The sequence below is a fragment of the Quercus suber genome, unplaced genomic scaffold (genome assembly GCF_002906115.3).
Source record: "Quercus suber isolate HL8 unplaced genomic scaffold, Cork oak 2.0 scaffold_180, whole genome shotgun sequence".
In the NCBI taxonomy this organism is placed as follows: domain Eukaryota; kingdom Viridiplantae; phylum Streptophyta; class Magnoliopsida; order Fagales; family Fagaceae; genus Quercus; species Quercus suber.
Window position 1 is genome coordinate 911,607 of NW_027069639.1, and position 18,282 is coordinate 929,888.

Below are 18,282 nucleotides of genomic sequence, written 5' to 3' on the forward strand. Positions count from 1 at the left end.
TTTTTTCCAACAATGGTGGACAAGTACGTATCTCATGCAAGCATACATGAATTTAAATTGCCTTTCAATATTTTGAATGCTTTATTATATGCTAGATGTGATTAGGCACAAAAGTATACGCTTTATTATTATTATTTTTTTTGGATCATTTAAATACACCACTATTAAGTTAATAAGGTTTTTTATATTATTTCTTTTAAACAAAATGAAATTTATTTTTTCAAATTGGATTTATTCATGTTGTTCCCTTTTTCTTTTTTTCTTTTTTATATTTATATTTGAATATTATCACTTAAAAATTATTTATGTAAAGTATGCATATTATTATGTATTGGTTTGCAACATTAATTAATATTTTTTGCTCATTATTAGATATATTTTTTATGCCCAACAAATTTTAATTAATCATTTTTTTGGTTTTTAATTGCAAAATTTTGGAACTTTAATTCCTGAATTTTCATAATCTTCAAAAAGTCATCATTCTTCCAATATCAATTTTTTTGTGCATTGATTATTTTTACTCTTGAGCCATCACTATAAAATAGGGTTTTTTTCCTTTGCAATTATTGAATTTATTTGACTAAACTTATTTGACTAAAATAGTAAAATAAAGTTGAAATGATAGCTATTTTTTAAAATTTTATTTTAAAGCGGTCATAGACTCATATGCAACTTTACAATCTATATGGCTCTATTTTTTGTTATAAAAGATTTCAAGCATATCCTAAGAAAGGTTTGTAATCATATGTAGATTCATTAAATGCAAAATTCATATGCAAATAGTTTGATGCATGTAACTAAAAATAATATTATAACACAACTAATAAGAATTATTTATTTATTCATAAGAATTATTTATTTTGTTATAACAATTATTAAAATATAATAATTATTTTTACATATATTCCATAAATTTTATCATCAAACCGTGCAACACACGGGGCCTTTAACTAGTATATATATATAAGGAATGTAACTCTAAAATAATCGGGATGTATCAAATTTGCAAATCAAAAATAAAATAAAAATAAAAACATGAAAAAAATTTACATAAAACTTGACTTTCAAAATATCAAGGATCATGTATTTTTATTTTACTAAAAAACAACACAACACAACACACTCTCCATCCCCATGCCCACATGTGGTTCCTCCAAAATCATTTCTTCCTCCTCTCTCCATGCCATGTCACTGGCATACCACATAATCCTTCGAGACAATGTGAGTGTTGCTATTACCAGAGCTCCAATGGAGGAAAATATACTGCCGAGACACGTGGCGTTGGTCATGGGTCAGGGTCTCCGATTCTCTATATATTTTTTCATATTCTAGTGGGAATTTTTTTTTTGGTTTTTTTGTGTGTTTGTGATTGAAAGAGTTGTGGTTAGTAATGATATGTAGGGGGAAGTTAAGTTTTTAATGTAATAATTTGAAAGAGGATTGAGAGAAAAAATGGGGACCTTATTGTTGAGGTGAGCATTTGAGAAACTATTTTACTTCCTTCAATTTTTAATATAAAGATTTAGCTGTTTATTTATTTATTTTATGGTTTTTTGTTTTTAAGAATGTTACTTTCAATGACTTTTTAGCACTCGTCATTTTTTTTTGGGTATTAGGTGGTTTCTTTCTTTGTCATGAAATAGACATTCGCAATTTCAGCTTTGGTGTGCATTTGTAAGATGCTTGATCTATATTGAAGGGTATTGAATTGAATACTTAGTCATGTGATACTTGCAGAAATTGATTGGCATGGATTGGGGAGTGAGTGAATGATTACAAAGGACTAATGGCAAAGACTTTAGGTTGAGAGGACCTCCCATTTTTTCCGGTGAATTTTTCTTTACTCATTCTTGCCCTCACTAGAATTTTCTAGTAAGCATCTCAATCTCATGGCAAAGGTGGCAAAGGGGTCAGGTAGGAAATCTCATGGCAAAGATGGTAAAGGCTTTTAAAGCAGCTCATATCGAAGGCAGGAATAATTTAAACACCTGCTTGGAAAAAGTAGTTTGAGAAAATTGACAATGATATTAATGGATATTAGTTTTAGCATGTTCCACTTTTTTAACTCTTTTGGATTGTCTTAGCTGACTATACTCAGTTTATATAAGGGACAGTAGCTACACTACATAGTCAGAAGCTTAAGGCAAAAAGTGATAAGATTCACATCTTTCATCTCAGAAAACAAGGTTGTTGCTTTGTTATACACTTCCCCAAAAAGGCAAAAGTTAGCACCAACCAATTGAAAGTACTAAGCCAACCATTGCCCACAAAAAAGGGCATCATGCATCGAGCCCTTCCCATTTCTAGCTATCTAAGACTTCATAGAAAAGTCTGGTTTATGACAATCCATCAGAAACACACATACACTAATGGAACACAAGCACAAACCAGAAAAGCAACACGTTATTCTTACACAACTACCAAACCTAAACCAGTTTATTCTACAAAAACCAGAAGAGAGACATCACACAAAGCCTAGCTAGCCAGAGTTCCACAACTATTTAGTAGTCATATTCAACGGTTCTTAGTCTTGAACTTGGACGCATCAATCTCAATCCCTTCCTCTGCTGGACGCTCTCCTCCAGACTTGTCCATGGTGCCGAGTCCACCTTTGCGACCCATCTCTTGATACCCTTCATGTCCAATCTGCTCTTTCCTAGACTGTCCTCCTTTGCTTCCAATCTCTTGGTAACCCTCATGTCCCAGCTGCTCTCTCCTAGTCTGTCCTCCTCTGCTGCCCAACTCCTGGTACCCTTCATGTCCCAGCTGCTCCTTCCTTGTTTGCCCTCCACGGCTACGCCCTTCATCACCACCAGCAATGCCAAATTAGCACAATATCATCATGCTCACAACTTTAGGTCTATGCTAACTTAGTTGCTTAGTGCTTATTTGCTGCGAATTTTATTTGTTAAGAAATCATGCTTTCAGCTTATTTTGATTAAGCAGATGAACTAACCAATTTGTTTTTAGTTGGCTGATTTAGTCTTTTTATCTTGTTATCTATTTGCCAAACATTTTTTTTAGCTGTTTAGCTTATCAATTAATAGTATTTGTTTATCACAATTTACTTAAATACAACTTTTGAGATCTCACTTTTTTCTAATTACCATTGTATTTAACCAAAAAAAATTAAACAAAAAACCAAATTAATTGGTACCAAGCAGACATCTTTTTGTTCTTCGAATGTGTGGAGTCCTTGTCCCACAAACATAATGATAAATCTTAGATGAGTATTATTAATGTCACGTATTTCTTTTACCTTTTTCAATTCTATTTAAAGTATCCACTTTTCACATAGAAAATTTATAGTACCCTAAAAACAAAAAAAAACAAGTAGCTTGTACCTTGAGCTAGGTGCTCCTGGGCTTCCAGGCTCTTCCCACCGGTTCCACCAGGAATAACAGTCTCTCCTTGCCTTGCCCTGGAGTCAAGTTCTGATCTTTCCTGTCCTGATGCCATTTTTTTTTTCCTTAAGACTTTACTCTCACACCACTAACTGCTATAATCAAAGCTTCAGTTGCCAATTGCACTGATTATTGGTAGCTATCATACGAATAAGTACAATGAAGATCCAAGTAAACACACTACTCCTTTATATAGAGGATCCAATTGTGAAGCTGAGAAAGAAGGGTAGAAGACACGTAAGGGTATAGACGCGGCAAAAGAGTAGCAGAGGAACTACGGGTGAATGACAAGTAGCAACATGAGTCAGTGAAAACAGTATCTATTTACTGCAATCAAATTGACACGAGTCCTAGCTTCGTTTCCAGCCATTCGATTGGCTATGCCTATGCTAGTTTTATTAATGTCTTCCACGTGTCCTTCGTGGTCTCCCATTCGGCCATTCCTTATGCCGCTAACAATCTACACATCAGTCCCATGGAACTTCACACATGCTTGCTTGGGCAGAAATGTGACAAATTGCAAGTTATATGAGAGAAAGAAAAACAGGTGGAACAAACCTGAAAGTTCATAAAAGACATTTTCCTTTTCTTTAAAAAAAAAAAAAAAAAATTTACTATTTTTATTTTAAAAAATACAATAATATTTTAGCTTGTCAGTATTATGAGAATGGTTTTTTTATCATCAAATTAAAATATCAATAAGGTTTTTTTTATGTAAGTAGGTTTGAATTCCAAATTTTTTTATTCGTGAATAAGAAACTTTTCCAGTTGAATTAATTAGAATCTACTCACATTTTTCAAATTAGTTGTTCAAATTAGTTGCATAGAATTTCTCTAGCTTGCTTGAAATATAAATTAAAAGAAAAAACTATTAAAGACTTTCTGCTCCAGAAGGATCCTCTCTACTTCAAAAGAATCTATTTAACGGATCATATTAATTATTAAATACCATAATTTCGATTTTTAAAGATATATCAAGTAATATATAAGCCTTCAAAAAAAAAAGTACACTATTATTATAGATAAGCCAAATAAAATTTGTCACACTTAAAATGGAAGGCTTCTTTCACTAAGTAAATTTTGTTCAATCTATTCTTTCTCCCTTTTGTTCTGTTTTTTTATTCTGTTTTTTAGGGTCTGGAGGATTAAAAGCAGACTCTGCTTCTGAAGGCCATTTTTTTACTAATGGGCTTGAAAAAGCTTTGAGCAACTATTACGGGCTTGTAAGTGTAGCATTAGCCGAGAGTGAAATTAGAATAAGAATTGAACGGGCTTTATATGGGTCTAACTTTAAGCAGGCTTGGGCATGGCAGGTCACACGAGTGAATCGCTATAACAGCCCAACCTAAGAAATAAATAATCTGTTTTTTTTTTTTTTTTTTTTTTTTTTTTTTTAAGATAGTTTTCACACTAACTTCCGAGCCAGCCTGTACAGGCAGCCATATTTGGCCTCTCGGAGTGACGATTCTTCCCTCGAAACTTACCAGGGGAGAACTGTATGGTGTTAAGTCATCAAGTGTTAGGTTCAGCCCCCTGTAGAGGTCAGGGTACATTATCTCCACCACGCTACCCTGGTCCCCCATTACCCTCTTCACATTAGATCCTCCAATTCTGAGGGTGACTACTAGAATGTCATCGTGGGTTGGATGGTATCAATCTTGTCATCATCCGAGAACCCGATAACCGGTTGGATATCCTGTTTAGGTTTCTTCAGATCTTGACCAAAGTTCCCTATCGGTAAACGAGCTACCGACATAATCTTGGACGGCCAGGCCCCTGTTCTCCCTGGTGCGGTGAAGATGACGTTGATAGTTCCCAATAAGGGCTTCGAAGAATCTCTCCTCTGGGGCTCAGAATTCATCTGACCTCCTCGGCCACTGGAGTGATGCAATAGGTGTCTCAACTTACCTTCGCGGACTAATTGGTCCAAGTGATCCCATAAACTTCTGCAATCTTTAGTGGTATGCCCATGGTCTTGGTGGTATTGGCAATAGAGACTGTGATTGCGTCTATCAGGATTTCCCACCATCTTAATCGGCCACTTAAAGAATGGCTCATTCTTGATCTTTTCCAAAATTTGGTGAACTAGCTCCTTGAACACAGTATTGACCGCTTGAGCATTTGCTGATCTTGACTGCCCAACGAAATCCCTCCGTAGCTTGTTGTTATTGTAACGGTCCGACTTGAAATACCTCCTCTCCTAGGGGATAACCTTGTCCTTACCCTTCCCTTATTGCTGATCTTCTTCAACTCTTTTATATTTTTCAATACGGTCCATGAGCTGACGCATGTTAGTAACAGGTTTACCAGACAAGGACGTCCTTAAACCGTGGTCAGTAGGGAGGCCAAGCTTGAACGTGTTGAGGGCTATTGCATCAAAGTTGCCCTCCATATCATTAAACATTTTCCAATACCTATCCGAATACGCCTTCAGGGTCTCACCCTCCTGTATGCTCAAGCATAGCAGAGAAGACAAGGGCCTGGCCACTCTTCGGCATGTGACAAAACGTGAACCAAATGCTTAAGTGAGCTCCTCGTAGGAATTGATGGAATCTACTTTCAAGCTGTCGAACCACCTCATTGCAACTGGTCCAAGACTGGAGGGGAAGACCTTACACACCAGAGCTTTATCTCTGGAGTAGACAACCATCCTCTAATTAAAGTCGCTCACATGCTCCACAGGGTCCATTTTACCATTATAGATGGTAAAGGTTGGCTGGTTAAAACACCGAGGAAGTCTCGCCCCTTCGATCCTGTGCGTGAAGGGTGACTTAGAGATTTGATTCAAAGTTTTGCTCATAGCATCATTTCCTACCCCTCCACGTGATGGGCTCTGAGGTTGCCTCTTGCGACGGTGCTCCTCTTCGTATGAAAAGGATTCACTGATTGGTGTCTGAGATCTCTGCTCGTAAGTGACATCTTGCTCGTCACCCCAATCCTCATCAGAATATGAAGAAATACGTTTTCTTTTTGCCTGGCGTAACTCCCTCTTTAGCCTCTCAATTTTCAGTTGCATGTTGTTCTTCTCTGTATGAGACACGTGACTTCCTCCATGTGGTTGGCTTCGCTCAGGGTGCGTAGTGTGCACGCTGCCTTCACTATCCTGTCTCTGCTCCAAATTGAGAAAAGGGTCTATGTGTTGGGACGCCCCAGATCCTGTTGGTTGTTGCCTTGGTTCAGCCATTATCAACTGTTGCTTCCACTTTTGCCCAAGCTCTTCCCACAAGCGGCGCCAATTGTAGGGTTAGGATTTGTGGCCCAAGCCCAAAACAATGAATTTGTAGAGCGTGGATGATAGAGCTAGGTAAGTTATGGAATTAACAACGACTGATTAAAACCTCTAAGTATAAACCAGCTGAAAGATACATGTAAAAACGAAATGAATTGGAGTCCGAAGAGGTTTTATGATAAATTCAGTAGTGGTTACAGTTCTTAGAGATACAATAAAGCTTCTCTCTTCCTTTTTTTTTTCTTTTTATCAGGAGCCCTTCTTCTTTATATAGTATCCTTCCCCCTCATCCCCATCGTCCACTTGTTCTTTATCTGGATACCTACTTGAGTGTATGTCATGTCATGTATCTTGTTTAGCTTTTTGTGAGTGGTGGTAGCTGAAGTTATACTGTTCAGGGGTCTTCTCCACATAAATGCGACCAGAAAAGTTGCTGCAGTGCATTTAATACGGTGGTGGCAGCTTTTCCTTTTAGATATTTCTCCATTCTTTTTATCTCCAGGCGTGTTCAAAACTTATCTAGAATGCTGAAGTCACTAGTAAACTCATTCGAACCCCCCAGATATTTATATGACTAAGAATCTTTACATCCGAGGAGATATGATTTCTTCGGTACATTGATGCTCTCTTCGGACGGATCTTCTTTGCTCCCAAGTATCATCCATTCATGTGAAGTACCCATCAACAATTTTAGTCTCTTCGGACATACAATAACCTTCACATTGGGCTCTAGACCCACTACGTATGGTTGGGCTTTTCCTCCCACAATTATATATATATAGTAAGTATACGTCTCAACCATATTGAGCAATCATTGATTCATTATTATTTACTTAAAAAAAAAAAAGCATATTTTATAATCTGAATCCTGAATGAGAAACTTTGGTATAAAAAGCCTCTAGACGCACATGCAATCCCCCCACGTGAAAATATCTCATTTATGCATCACTCCTTTTAGTTACCTACCATTCCCTTTCATTTCTCCCATTTAAGTATTTTTAATTCTTGAGAATCCAAACTATATATATTTTTTACCTAATAAATAGTGTAAATTTTTTTTTGGGGTAAGGTGCTAAGAAAGAAAACAAATTAACAATTATTAAAGGGAGGCATTGTCCTATTTGGTCCCAAAGAAAATTGGTCAAGCTATTTTAACACTTTTGTGGTAGGGAGATTTGTCTTAGACCCCAATAAAGGAATTGTTCGCTTTGGAAATGGGCCGAGGAGACCGATGTCACCTTCACGAATTTGTTCAATCCCACATCAGGGAGAGACACCTCCCACACATGCCTTATAAGCTTGAGCCTAAGACATGAGTGCACCAAAGCGAACAATTCCTTTGTTAGCGTCTCCCTCCACAACTTTTATTTTATTTTATGATTATTGTTAACGAGAGCCATCAACATATGGACTAAACCGCATTTAATACTATATTGAATAATATATATATATACACATATATATATATATATATATTTTAAAATAGTCAAACTATACACAAATATCAAGAAAAATGGCAATTACTAAATTTATACATTTAAAGGGTGTCTTTGGATACCGCTTATTTACTGAAAATTGAAAACTTATTGCTAAAAATATTATGGTAAAATAATTTTAAAATGTGTAAATAGTACTGTGAGACTCAATAATACATTAGCATGCGTGTTTTTGTATTTTTAACTGGGTCATGAATAGTAGCATAAAACATAGCAAAAAACGCAGACGCTAAAAACACAAACGGTAACACTACGCAAACGCACACAAAGTTTCAAACTATTAAAGTATTGACAAATGTCCCTTTCGTTTCTCCATTCCGCTCCTTTCTTTCCTTTGTTCCAATAGAGTCTAAGGCAAACTATTAAATTATTGACAAATGTCCCTTTCGTTTCTCCATTCCGCTCCTTTCTTTCCTTTGTTCCAATAGAGTCTAAGGCAAAGCAATAGTGATTCGTATGCCAACTTTACCTACTTGAGAAAAGGATATACACTTTCTTTCGTTTCCAAGTTTATGAATTGGATTTAGTCAGCGTCACGCTATCACAACATAAAAAGGAAGGAGTGACAATTTGGTTAATACCCTCTATTTGTACCCCCTTGAAATATTCCCTATTCACATGCTGTATATTTTTTTTTCCTATATAAAGAGGGAAGAGTCCAACTAAATTCTTGTGGGCAATTATTGAGTACTCTCGTAATACTATTAATGCGTACTCACTCTTCTCACAAAACTGTGAGTCTCATTAATTAAATTTATAGTGGGACCTATAATTTATGTAAGAAGAGGAAGTACGCATTTATGATATTTCAGAATTATTCAATAATTTTTCAATTCTTGTAATGTCTATTATTAGATAATACTATTCACGGATTTAGATCCTCTAGATTTCCTAGGGTACTCTACCAGTAAATTTTCTTAAATCCTAACCACTCTTTAATGATTTAATGGTCAAGATTTTGTCATATTAACATTCTACTAACAATATTCTTAAAATAATAAAATAATATTGCAAACAAAATAATTAAGATTATTATTAGTAGAATGCTGACATTGTAGAATCTAGACTATTAAATCATTAAAAAATAATTAAGATTTAAGAAAATCTACTTAGTAGAGTACACTAAAAAATCACCCAAAAGCCCTTATTAAAATCATTAACATCCCTATCAATTGATTGTCACCATTTTATACTATTTACTTAAATAATCTAAAATAATTAGTCCTAATTCTTAATTTTTTTTTTTGTTGGGTTGTCGATGACTTCACATCGAGGAAAAGATGAAGAATCTCCTCGTGGAGTTTGTCCCTCCCCAACTTAAAACGTATCAAAAAAAAAAAAAAAAAATACATTGTTAATTTCCTCACACAGTCTGAGGCTGCTTTTAAAAACACACCTGGCTGAGAGAAGTCACTTCACCAGTACTAAAAAAAAAGAGTAGAGAAAGGAAGCAGAAGCGTAAGAAGCAAAAACACTTATATTCCTTTTCTCTCTACATTTCATTTTCAATCAGAAAATCCAAAATCCCTTATGAAATCCGAAGAATCCCAATTCCCAGAAAAGAGGAAAACGATCCCGCCTTACATGAAAGCCATCTCGGGCTCGCTGGGCGGAACCGTGGAGGCCTGTTGTTTGCAGCCGATCGACGTCATCAAGACCCGGCTCCAGCTCGACCGGTCCGGGAATTACAAGGGTATAATCCACTGCGGCACCACGATTACTCGCTCCGAGGGCGTGCGTGCCCTGTGGAAGGGCTTGACTCCCTTCGCTACTCACCTCACTCTCAAGTACACGCTTCGAATGGGCTCCAATGCCATGTTTCAGGGCGCTTTCAAGGACTCTGAGACTGGGAAGATCAGCAATAAGGGGAGGTTGCTCTCTGGGTTCGGTGCCGGAGTTCTCGAAGCTCTCGCTATCGTTACGCCTTTTGAGGTTTGTTTCGTTTGTTAATGCGGATTTCTGAATTTCAGTATTTTTCTCGGGAAAACGTTTTACTGGAAAATGTTTTTTTTTTTTTTTTTACATGATTTGAAATTACCATGTGTTTTAATTGATTCCAAATCCAATTTTTGGCTTAGTGAAGTTGAAATCAACTTATTTGGAGCTAATATTTTCGTTTTGTTTTTGCTATTTAGCTAAGAATCACGGACACGGCAATAATGCTGGAAAAAAATTAGGACACGGCACGATGAGATACAAGAAGTAATTAGTATAAATATATTTTTTGGTATATTTTATTTATTTATAGGCATATTTTATCTTTATTTTTAGTTGTTGAAATAAATAGCAATTATCAAAATATAAAACTCATTTAATCCTAGCACACCAGGAGGTCCTGGACCTACATGCAAGAGTCTCCTACAGGAGTAGACGTGTCTGACTCGGACACGAGTTGGACACAGTCAAGCTGGGGAATTTAGAGTATTTTTTATTTTTATCTTTATTTTTAATTTTTTATAATTTGTTATCTGGGGGAGGGCAGATTTGAACATGGACGTCCTCGTTAGGAACATCTGAAAGTGCTAGTTAAACAATAAAGCTCTTGGAGAGAGTTTGTGCTTCTTAGGCTATTAGCATCATTTTTTTTTATAGGTAACGAAATATTTATTAGAAATAAAAAACCCCAGTACAATGGTGGTGTACTAAGGAAGAAGTACAATCAAAACAAAATACAATGCTCAAATAAATTTAAGAAATTACTTATCAAGAAAAAGTGGTGAACAAATTAAAACTAAGCCTGTGGCACTCATACATGGCAATTCATCCCTAAAAGTAACAAAAAAATGTATTATCGAGAAAATCAGGCTGGACTTTTCATTATCAAATGAAGATTACTGAAGAAAGTGAAATGTTTTCTTATTAATTCTTAAACCTTCTTAATTTTGTTCCTGAATCCTAAGATGTAAATGGAGAATGATTTGAGACTCTGGTTACTAAATGGAGTATTGTTATGCTCTAGGGAGGCCAGTTGTCAAATCATGATACCTGCTGTAATAAGCGTTCTATAGGTCTACCTATTTAATTTTCTCATTTCGCTGCACATGAGCACTAATTGGTTGGTCATCTGTGTTGGACTTTGATACATGAGTGCCAAATGTGATCAGGGGTAGTTGTTTATGTTCTCCAAGACTCTCTCTCAAACACAATTCTTCTTCTTTCTTGTCTTCTATCTCTTGATGTGAGATGTATTTACATAATTTGCTGTTAAAATGGGTGCACTAGCTCCCAATGTAAAATTGCGAAATGGGCGAGAAAGGAACTTACGCACTTTTGAAGGAAAAGGGTCACTGGTGGCATATCTCAAGACCCTATAGTAATGGACATTAGCAGCCCACTTTACTCCTTTTAGTCTAACAAGACTTCATAGATGATATGCCCTTGGATGATAATGTCTGGCATATTTCAAGTTTTCAACTCTTCAGACCTTATATGAATGAACATCATCTGTAGATCACTTTTCTCCTTTTAGTCTATTGGACTTCATGTATGATAGTTTCTTGCTTATTATCTTTGTATATTTTCCTTGTCTTATTTTAGCACTTTCTTTGCATATTTCTTGTGTACTAGGATTGCACCTCTTTTGCACTTTTTAATGAATTTTAGTTAAGAAAATATTAAATTGCAATCTCAGTTACGTCAATCATCAATGCCCATAATATTATTTCTGTGTAATCTGCACATAGATTGGCCTTGGGGCGAACTTGTTATTAACAAATAGATGTTTGAAAGTTTTGCATGGCGTGTTGTATGTTTAAACAGCTTGTTTATTAGAATCAAAATAAAAAGAAATCAAGAAGTTTAGTTTTAGTAATTTGTATGTGTTGAGGAGATACTACCGTGCTTTTTGTAGTTGGATGGAGTGATTGGACTTTTAGCTTTGACTGTGGAGGCATTACCTACCTTAATGCATTCTCTGTGTCTTATGAGGAAATTGGGGATTACTTGGTACAGGTGGTTAAAATTAGATTGCAGCAACAAAGAGGTTTGAGTCCTGAGCTTCTGAAGTATAAGGGTCCTGTGCACTGTGCTCGTATGATCATCCGGGAAGAAGGCATCCTTGGTCTCTGGGCAGGGGCTGCTCCAACTGTTATGCGTAACGGGACAAACCAGGCTGCCATGTTTACAGCGAAAAATGCTTTTGATGTACTATTGTGGAAGAAACATGAAGGTGATGGGAAAGTCCTCCAACCATGGCAGTCTATGATATCGGGATTTCTTGCAGGTACAGCAGGTCCTGTGTGTACTGGACCCTTTGATGTTGTGAAAACAAGGTTGATGGCTCAAACCCGGGACGGAGGTGCATTGAAATACAAAGGTATGATCCATGCCATCAGAACAATATATGCAGAGGAAGGGCTTCTTGCCTTGTGGAAAGGGCTTTTGCCCCGACTCATGAGGATCCCACCTGGCCAGGCCATAATGTGGGCTGTGGCTGACCAAGTGACTGGGTTTTATGAGAGGAGATATCTTCGTGGTGCACCCTTGTAGGTATCATTCACATTGTTTTGCTTGTATGGTTTTCAATTCCATTGCAAGTATAGAGTTAAGAAATTGTTGTAACATTAGTGTGAACACCAGAATAAAAAATCATATCAATAATTTTGAGGTGCAAGCAAAGGGGGTAGGGGGGCCTTGGGGCAGTAATGACCAATCCCTCTAGCTTTGGAAATTTATTTTATGTAAGTGGAAGGATTTTTTTTTTTTTTTTTTTTTTGATGTATTGATAATTTGAAGCGGAGAGATTTGAATTCTAGATATCTCAATTGAAGATATTATGAGGTGCAAGTTGAGTTACAAGACTCTTGACAAGTTGAAGGAATTTGATGTGGCCAAAGAATGGATATGAGGAGGCAGCAGATGTCTTAGCATCCCTTTTTTTTTTTTTTTTGGTTTTTCACAATGTTTCTTCAAAACTTTCAACCAGAAATTAATCACTATTTGCGACGAGTGGGCACATAATAGGGTAAATCGCTGGCTCAAGGAGTTTTTTCAAAGTACTGGTGCTTGGACTTGAACTTGAACTATGGAGCTCTTAGTCAAACTCAAAACAGCCACTTTGAGACCGAGTGCCCAACCACTCGGCCAATCTCACTAGGTTTTTTTAGCATTCCTTTTGGACATTTGAAAATTCAGTACATTCTTAACGCCCTTTGTGACATTGAACTTTAATTTGGTTACTTCCTAAGTGGTATCTCCTTGCGGAAAGCAAAGTTTTTACTCTGATTTCCTCATTCACTAGAAGGAAAGTATTTTTATTTGTCTAGGTGCAGTGGGACAGTACTACCTGACTAGAAAATGTTTTTACTACCTGACTTCCTCTGTGTAATAAGCATTGAACAACTAGAAAAAGTTCAATACAAAACAAGCAACATGGTGAAGATGCGCACAAAATATGGATTCCAGTGTACTACCAATAAAAGAGTTAAACAAATATCTAGGACAAGTATCATAAAGTACTTCCTTCTTCTGTTGTTGGCATGTTGTTAACCCCCATTAGCCAAAATATGAGCACACCAATTTGCCTCGAGTAGTGTGATTAGATAAGGAGCTTAGTGCGGGGGATGCTTAGCCTTTAGGGCACATTTGGTAGAATATAACGGTAATTATATAGGAATAGAAATAGATATTACAAGAAATATAAAATGTTGTAATATACTGCTTATTACTATTCATTTGTTTGGTGACAACACAATAATAGAACCTTGAAAATAATGGAATGAAAGTATTTTAAATCAAACTTAAGATATATTTTAGAAAATATCTTACTCATAATTATATTTCCTAAAAAATAACATTTTTTCAAATCGAAAGAGAGATTAGTTACTTTTATGTTTTTTTTTTTTCTTAATTGTTATGTGCATATGGAAAGTTTGTTTATTTATAAATATATTAATTGTAGAAATTAATACACCTGTTAAGGAATAGCTATTACATCACTTTTAGAGATGAATAGTTATTCTTCATTTTAAAGAATGACTATTTCTTGTAATAAAAACATAACCAAACTGCTGAATAGTTAAGCCATAGAAATAATTATTACATTACGGTCCCTATCTACCAAACGTACCTTATTGTTAAATGGTCATTTTGTGGTAAGCAAAGAATCTGCCTAAAATAAGACTTTTTTTAAAGCCTCTATTCTAGGTTAATGGCAACCCGAATCTAAAGGAGGGCCCATAATTTTATAATAACACTATTAGTCCATTTAGTATAAGAAAAGAATCCCAACCATGAGCAACGCAAGGTAGCAGAAACAAGGCCTCTCTTCTTGGCATCCCAAACGCAAGGTCTACGGTCTACCTTCCATTTACCATCTTTATTCCCTTCGAGCAACCATTGGTGTTCAATTTTGACTATGTTGGATAGAGGAGGACACCATACAACATGTAAAGTGTGACCGATCTTATTGATAGTTTTTTTTTTTTTTTTTTTTGAGGAACAAACTCATTGCAGAAAATAAAGCCACTGCGAGCTAACCAAATAGTTCAGATGGTAAATAGAAAGAAAAATAATGCATCAAGATATGACTTTTAGAATATGTGTGCAACAAATATTGAATATTTCCCTACCTTTTATAGCATTTGACCAATTAGTTCAAATAGCAAATATAAAAATGATGTTCCAAGATACATCCTTAGAGCATCCGTAGCAGATGTTGCAAAAAAAATGTCATTTTGACACATCAAAAGCCTATTTTATTATTTTACCACATTATTTTACAATATCTCATTTATCAGATGTTCTATCATTCCATTCTATACATTAAAATAATATTTATTACTCGTTAAAATAATATATTATCTCCTCCCCTCATCACCATCATCCACAACAAAGGCACATCCACCACAGCCGCAACAATAGCCACCAACAACCACTAACTGATAGCATAAACACAACAAACCAATAAGACCCACCACCATAAACCCAGTGAAACACCAAGACCCACCACCATTCACCACCATTCACATAGAAAAATACCGAGAACCACCCCAAAAACCCATATCAAACCAACCGAACCACCACCATAGCACCGCCAAACATCACATGATTCACAACAAACCACCAAACCCACGATCAATGACCAACCATCGCAGAGTATCGCAACAAACCAAAAACTCTAAATATCAACCAAAACCCATTGATCCAAACCACGATCAACCACTGACCCAAACCACAAAACGCATAAAATCAACCAAAACCCACTAACCCAAACCTTAATCCATCAAACCATTAGACCCAAACCTCAATCCATCAGACTATCAGACCCAAACCTCAATCCCATAACCATCAAACCACCACCACATGAAGTACCAGCCAACCAAATAGCTAGCTACCATCGATTCTCAAACCAGAACCCAGCAACTCAGCAACACGAAACTCAAACCCAAAACCCCTAAGTGAGATCGAGCGTGGTGGAGCACACTGTCATCGTTGGAGCTACACCGTCATCGCTGCCGGTGAACATCTTGGACTGGTCAAAGAGAGAGGGAACCGGTACAGGGAGAAAAGAGAGGGAACCGGCGAGGGAGAGGGAAGAGAAAAGAAAAAATGAAGAGAGAGGAGAGAGAAAATAGAATATAAAACAATAAAATTTTTGCAACATCTGTTCATACCGTTACAAATTTGCAACGATATTGTAGCCATGTTTTATAATTGTTTAGATTTGGCACATCTCATAAATCTCCATTTTTGTGTTTGGTGTGGCAAATGTGCTAAATATTTGGTATTTGGCACATTTGCCACACCTGTTGTGTATGTTGATAGAGATAAACCAGGCATCATATGGTGGGAGTTCAAAAAAGGCAAAATGTAGCATGTGAACATTTTAGCCCACACACAATCCATCCTTTATAACATGAAGAGTAGCTTATTTGTTGAAAGTTTGTGAAATTATAGTTATATCTATAAAAAGGTGATGCTCTAAAGAGTTGTACACGACTACACCTGCAATGAAGCTAAAAAAACTTAGGAAAAACAAAAATTGATTACAAATATATGATATAAAATACCACAAAGAATGTTACTGTCCATTAGAAAATATAGAATGTCATTATATATTTTTGGTAATGTTACTTTCCTTTATTAAAAATACAGATTATCATTACCCATTGGATTGTCACTTAAACTGCTCTCCCTTTATATATATAAAAATTTCCAAAATCTTTTTTTTTTTTTTTTGGTAAAAAGGATTGTATTACTGAAGCTAACTAGCCAAAATAGGCTCAAAGCAAATTCTGTTTAAGTACAAACCATTGGCATCAGCCATAAGAAAATCCAAAACGTCCACAGGCAGACTTCTAAAAACAAGGAAATCATTTTCTTGATTCGAACCCAGCCTTGCCAAAACATCTGCACACCTATTAGCCTCTCTAAAACAGTGCTTAACACGAACCCGTGGAAGCTGGGAAATAAGGTACCTGCAGTCATCCACTAAGGCAGAAACAACACTTTCAATAGCCCTTGGATTATTCAGCAGCTCAACTATAGATATAGCATCAATTTCGATCTCTATAGCAGGTAAGTGGAGGTTTAAACATTGCAAAATACCGTCTCTAAGGCCCCAAAGGTCTGCAGCAAAACTTGTTGTGGTGCCTATCTTCCTAGCATAACCACAAACCCAGCCGCCATCCCCATTTCGAATGAGTCCTCCACTTCCAGCTGGGCCTAGATTGCCCAATGAAGAGCTGTTTGAATTAAGCCTGAACCATCCCACCTCTGGCTTTTCCCACCTAATCCTCTTTATCACCTGAACCAGAGCTAACTTAGGAAACTTCACACAGTGCTCATACTCCATTGCCTCACGGAAGATCTCATGACCCAAATTTTGATGGATGGTTTTATTATTGAAAACAATGTTATTCCTATGCTTCCAAATGCGCCAAATAGCGAATAGGAAGGAGGTTTTCCAAGGGGGATGGTCTTTGTATATTTTTGTATTAAGTTTTCCATTAGTGGTAATCCATTGGTGCAAATTGCCACTGAAAAATATGAATTTACCTCCTCGGCACCCAGCCAAGTCCAATACTCCCTAACCTTGCTGCAGTCCCTTAGAGCATGAATTATAGACTCAGAATGAAAGAGACATACAGGGCAATTGGGATCCACCAGAACTCCCCTCTTAGCTAGGCACTCCTTAACACTAATACTACTATGCAGACACATCCATACAAATGTTTGAATCCGAGGAAGAATGTTAACTTTCCACACCCATTGACCCGAGAAAGGAGCAACTTCACTTCCAATAGCAATCTGATATGCACTTTTGAGTTTAAATCCGCCATGAGTGGACTTACCCCAGGCTAGTCTGTCTTGTCCTCTTGCAGCAAGAGATACATGAGTGGCTTTTAAGAAATTGCTGATACTTTCTAGAATAGGAATGGATATTTTTGACCAATCCCATCCATCAGTTGACACTACATCTTTTACTCTGAGCTTCTCCTCTTCAATAGACAAAGGACCTTGCACCAAACTCCTGATAGGCCCAACACTACACCACTTATCATGCTAGAAGCTCAACTCACTTTCTCTACCCGCAACCCAACTCACACCTTTCCGAAGATATCTTCGCCTTTTCTCATTGCAAACCACACTCTGGAACAAGGCAGTTTTGTGGGATTTGTGGCATTCAATCTTTGTCTAGTGCAATAAAACTCGGCCTTCACACAGCTAAAGGCAGAAATCTTTCTCTTCTTGCCAAGCTTAATTGGCGATTCAATACTGAGAAGGATGTGCCAAGGAGGGCTTGGCTCAGTTGGCATGGTTCGTTCACTTTGCCTAACCAGCCTAGGTTTGATTCCCGCTGCCAGCGGGCTCTTGTTGGTGGGCTCTGTGTGAGGGATTTAAAGGGAACATCGGATCGAGCCTTGGCGGGTACCTCGGTGGGTTCGGTGGGTCCTGTCCCTCACGTGGTTAATACAAACTCGGGTGGTATAATACAACCATAAAGACTCCCATTTTTGTTTATCAAAAAAAAAAAAAAAATACTGAGAAGGATGCGTTATGGAGTAAGGTTTTAAAAAGTAAGTATTGCACTAGATAAAAATTGAATGCAACAAATCCCACAAAACTGCCTTGTTCCAGAGTGTGGTCTGTAATGAGAAAAGGCGAAGATATCTTCCGAAAATGTGTGAGTTAGGTTGCGAGTAGAGAAAGT

At 36.7% G+C, this 18,282-nt stretch overlaps 2 protein-coding genes across 2 annotated transcripts; one reads left to right on the forward strand and one right to left on the reverse strand.

Annotated features, from left to right (window-relative positions):
• Positions 1–2,138: 2,138 nt before the first annotated feature.
• Positions 2,139–3,573, reverse strand: LOC112005521 (late embryogenesis abundant protein B19.3). The gene is made up of 2 exons (XM_024037780.2): positions 3,345–3,573; positions 2,139–2,801 (listed from the first exon to the last, which is right to left on the reverse strand). The coding sequence occupies exons 1-2, from the start codon at positions 3,457–3,459 to the stop codon at positions 2,515–2,517; spliced, it is 402 nt and encodes a 133-aa protein (XP_023893548.1). The 5' UTR covers positions 3,460–3,573; the 3' UTR covers positions 2,139–2,514.
• A 5,928-nt stretch (positions 3,574–9,501) lies between these two features.
• On the forward strand, positions 9,502–13,010 carry LOC136069621 (mitochondrial succinate-fumarate transporter 1). Its single transcript, XM_065778343.1, has 2 exons — positions 9,502–10,061; positions 12,081–13,010. The coding sequence occupies exons 1-2, from the start codon at positions 9,660–9,662 to the stop codon at positions 12,615–12,617; spliced, it is 939 nt and encodes a 312-aa protein (XP_065634415.1). The 5' UTR covers positions 9,502–9,659; the 3' UTR covers positions 12,618–13,010.
• Positions 13,011–18,282: the final 5,272 nt, after the last annotated feature.

Excerpts from the sequence above, each read along its gene's own strand:
- LOC112005521 (XM_024037780.2), bottom strand. The coding sequence starts at position 3,459 with ATGGCATCAGGACAGGAAAGATCAGAACTTGACTCCAGGGCAAGGCAA. Across the intron at positions 2,802-3,344 it reads CCAGGAGCACCTAGCTCAAG|GGCGTAGCCGTGGAGGGCAA; the intron begins GTACAAGCTACT and ends GTGGTGATGAAG.
- LOC136069621 (XM_065778343.1), top strand. The coding sequence starts at position 9,660 with ATGAAATCCGAAGAATCCCAATTCCCAGAAAAGAGGAAAACGATCCCG. Across the intron at positions 10,062-12,080 it reads CTATCGTTACGCCTTTTGAG|GTGGTTAAAATTAGATTGCA; the intron begins GTTTGTTTCGTT and ends TACTTGGTACAG.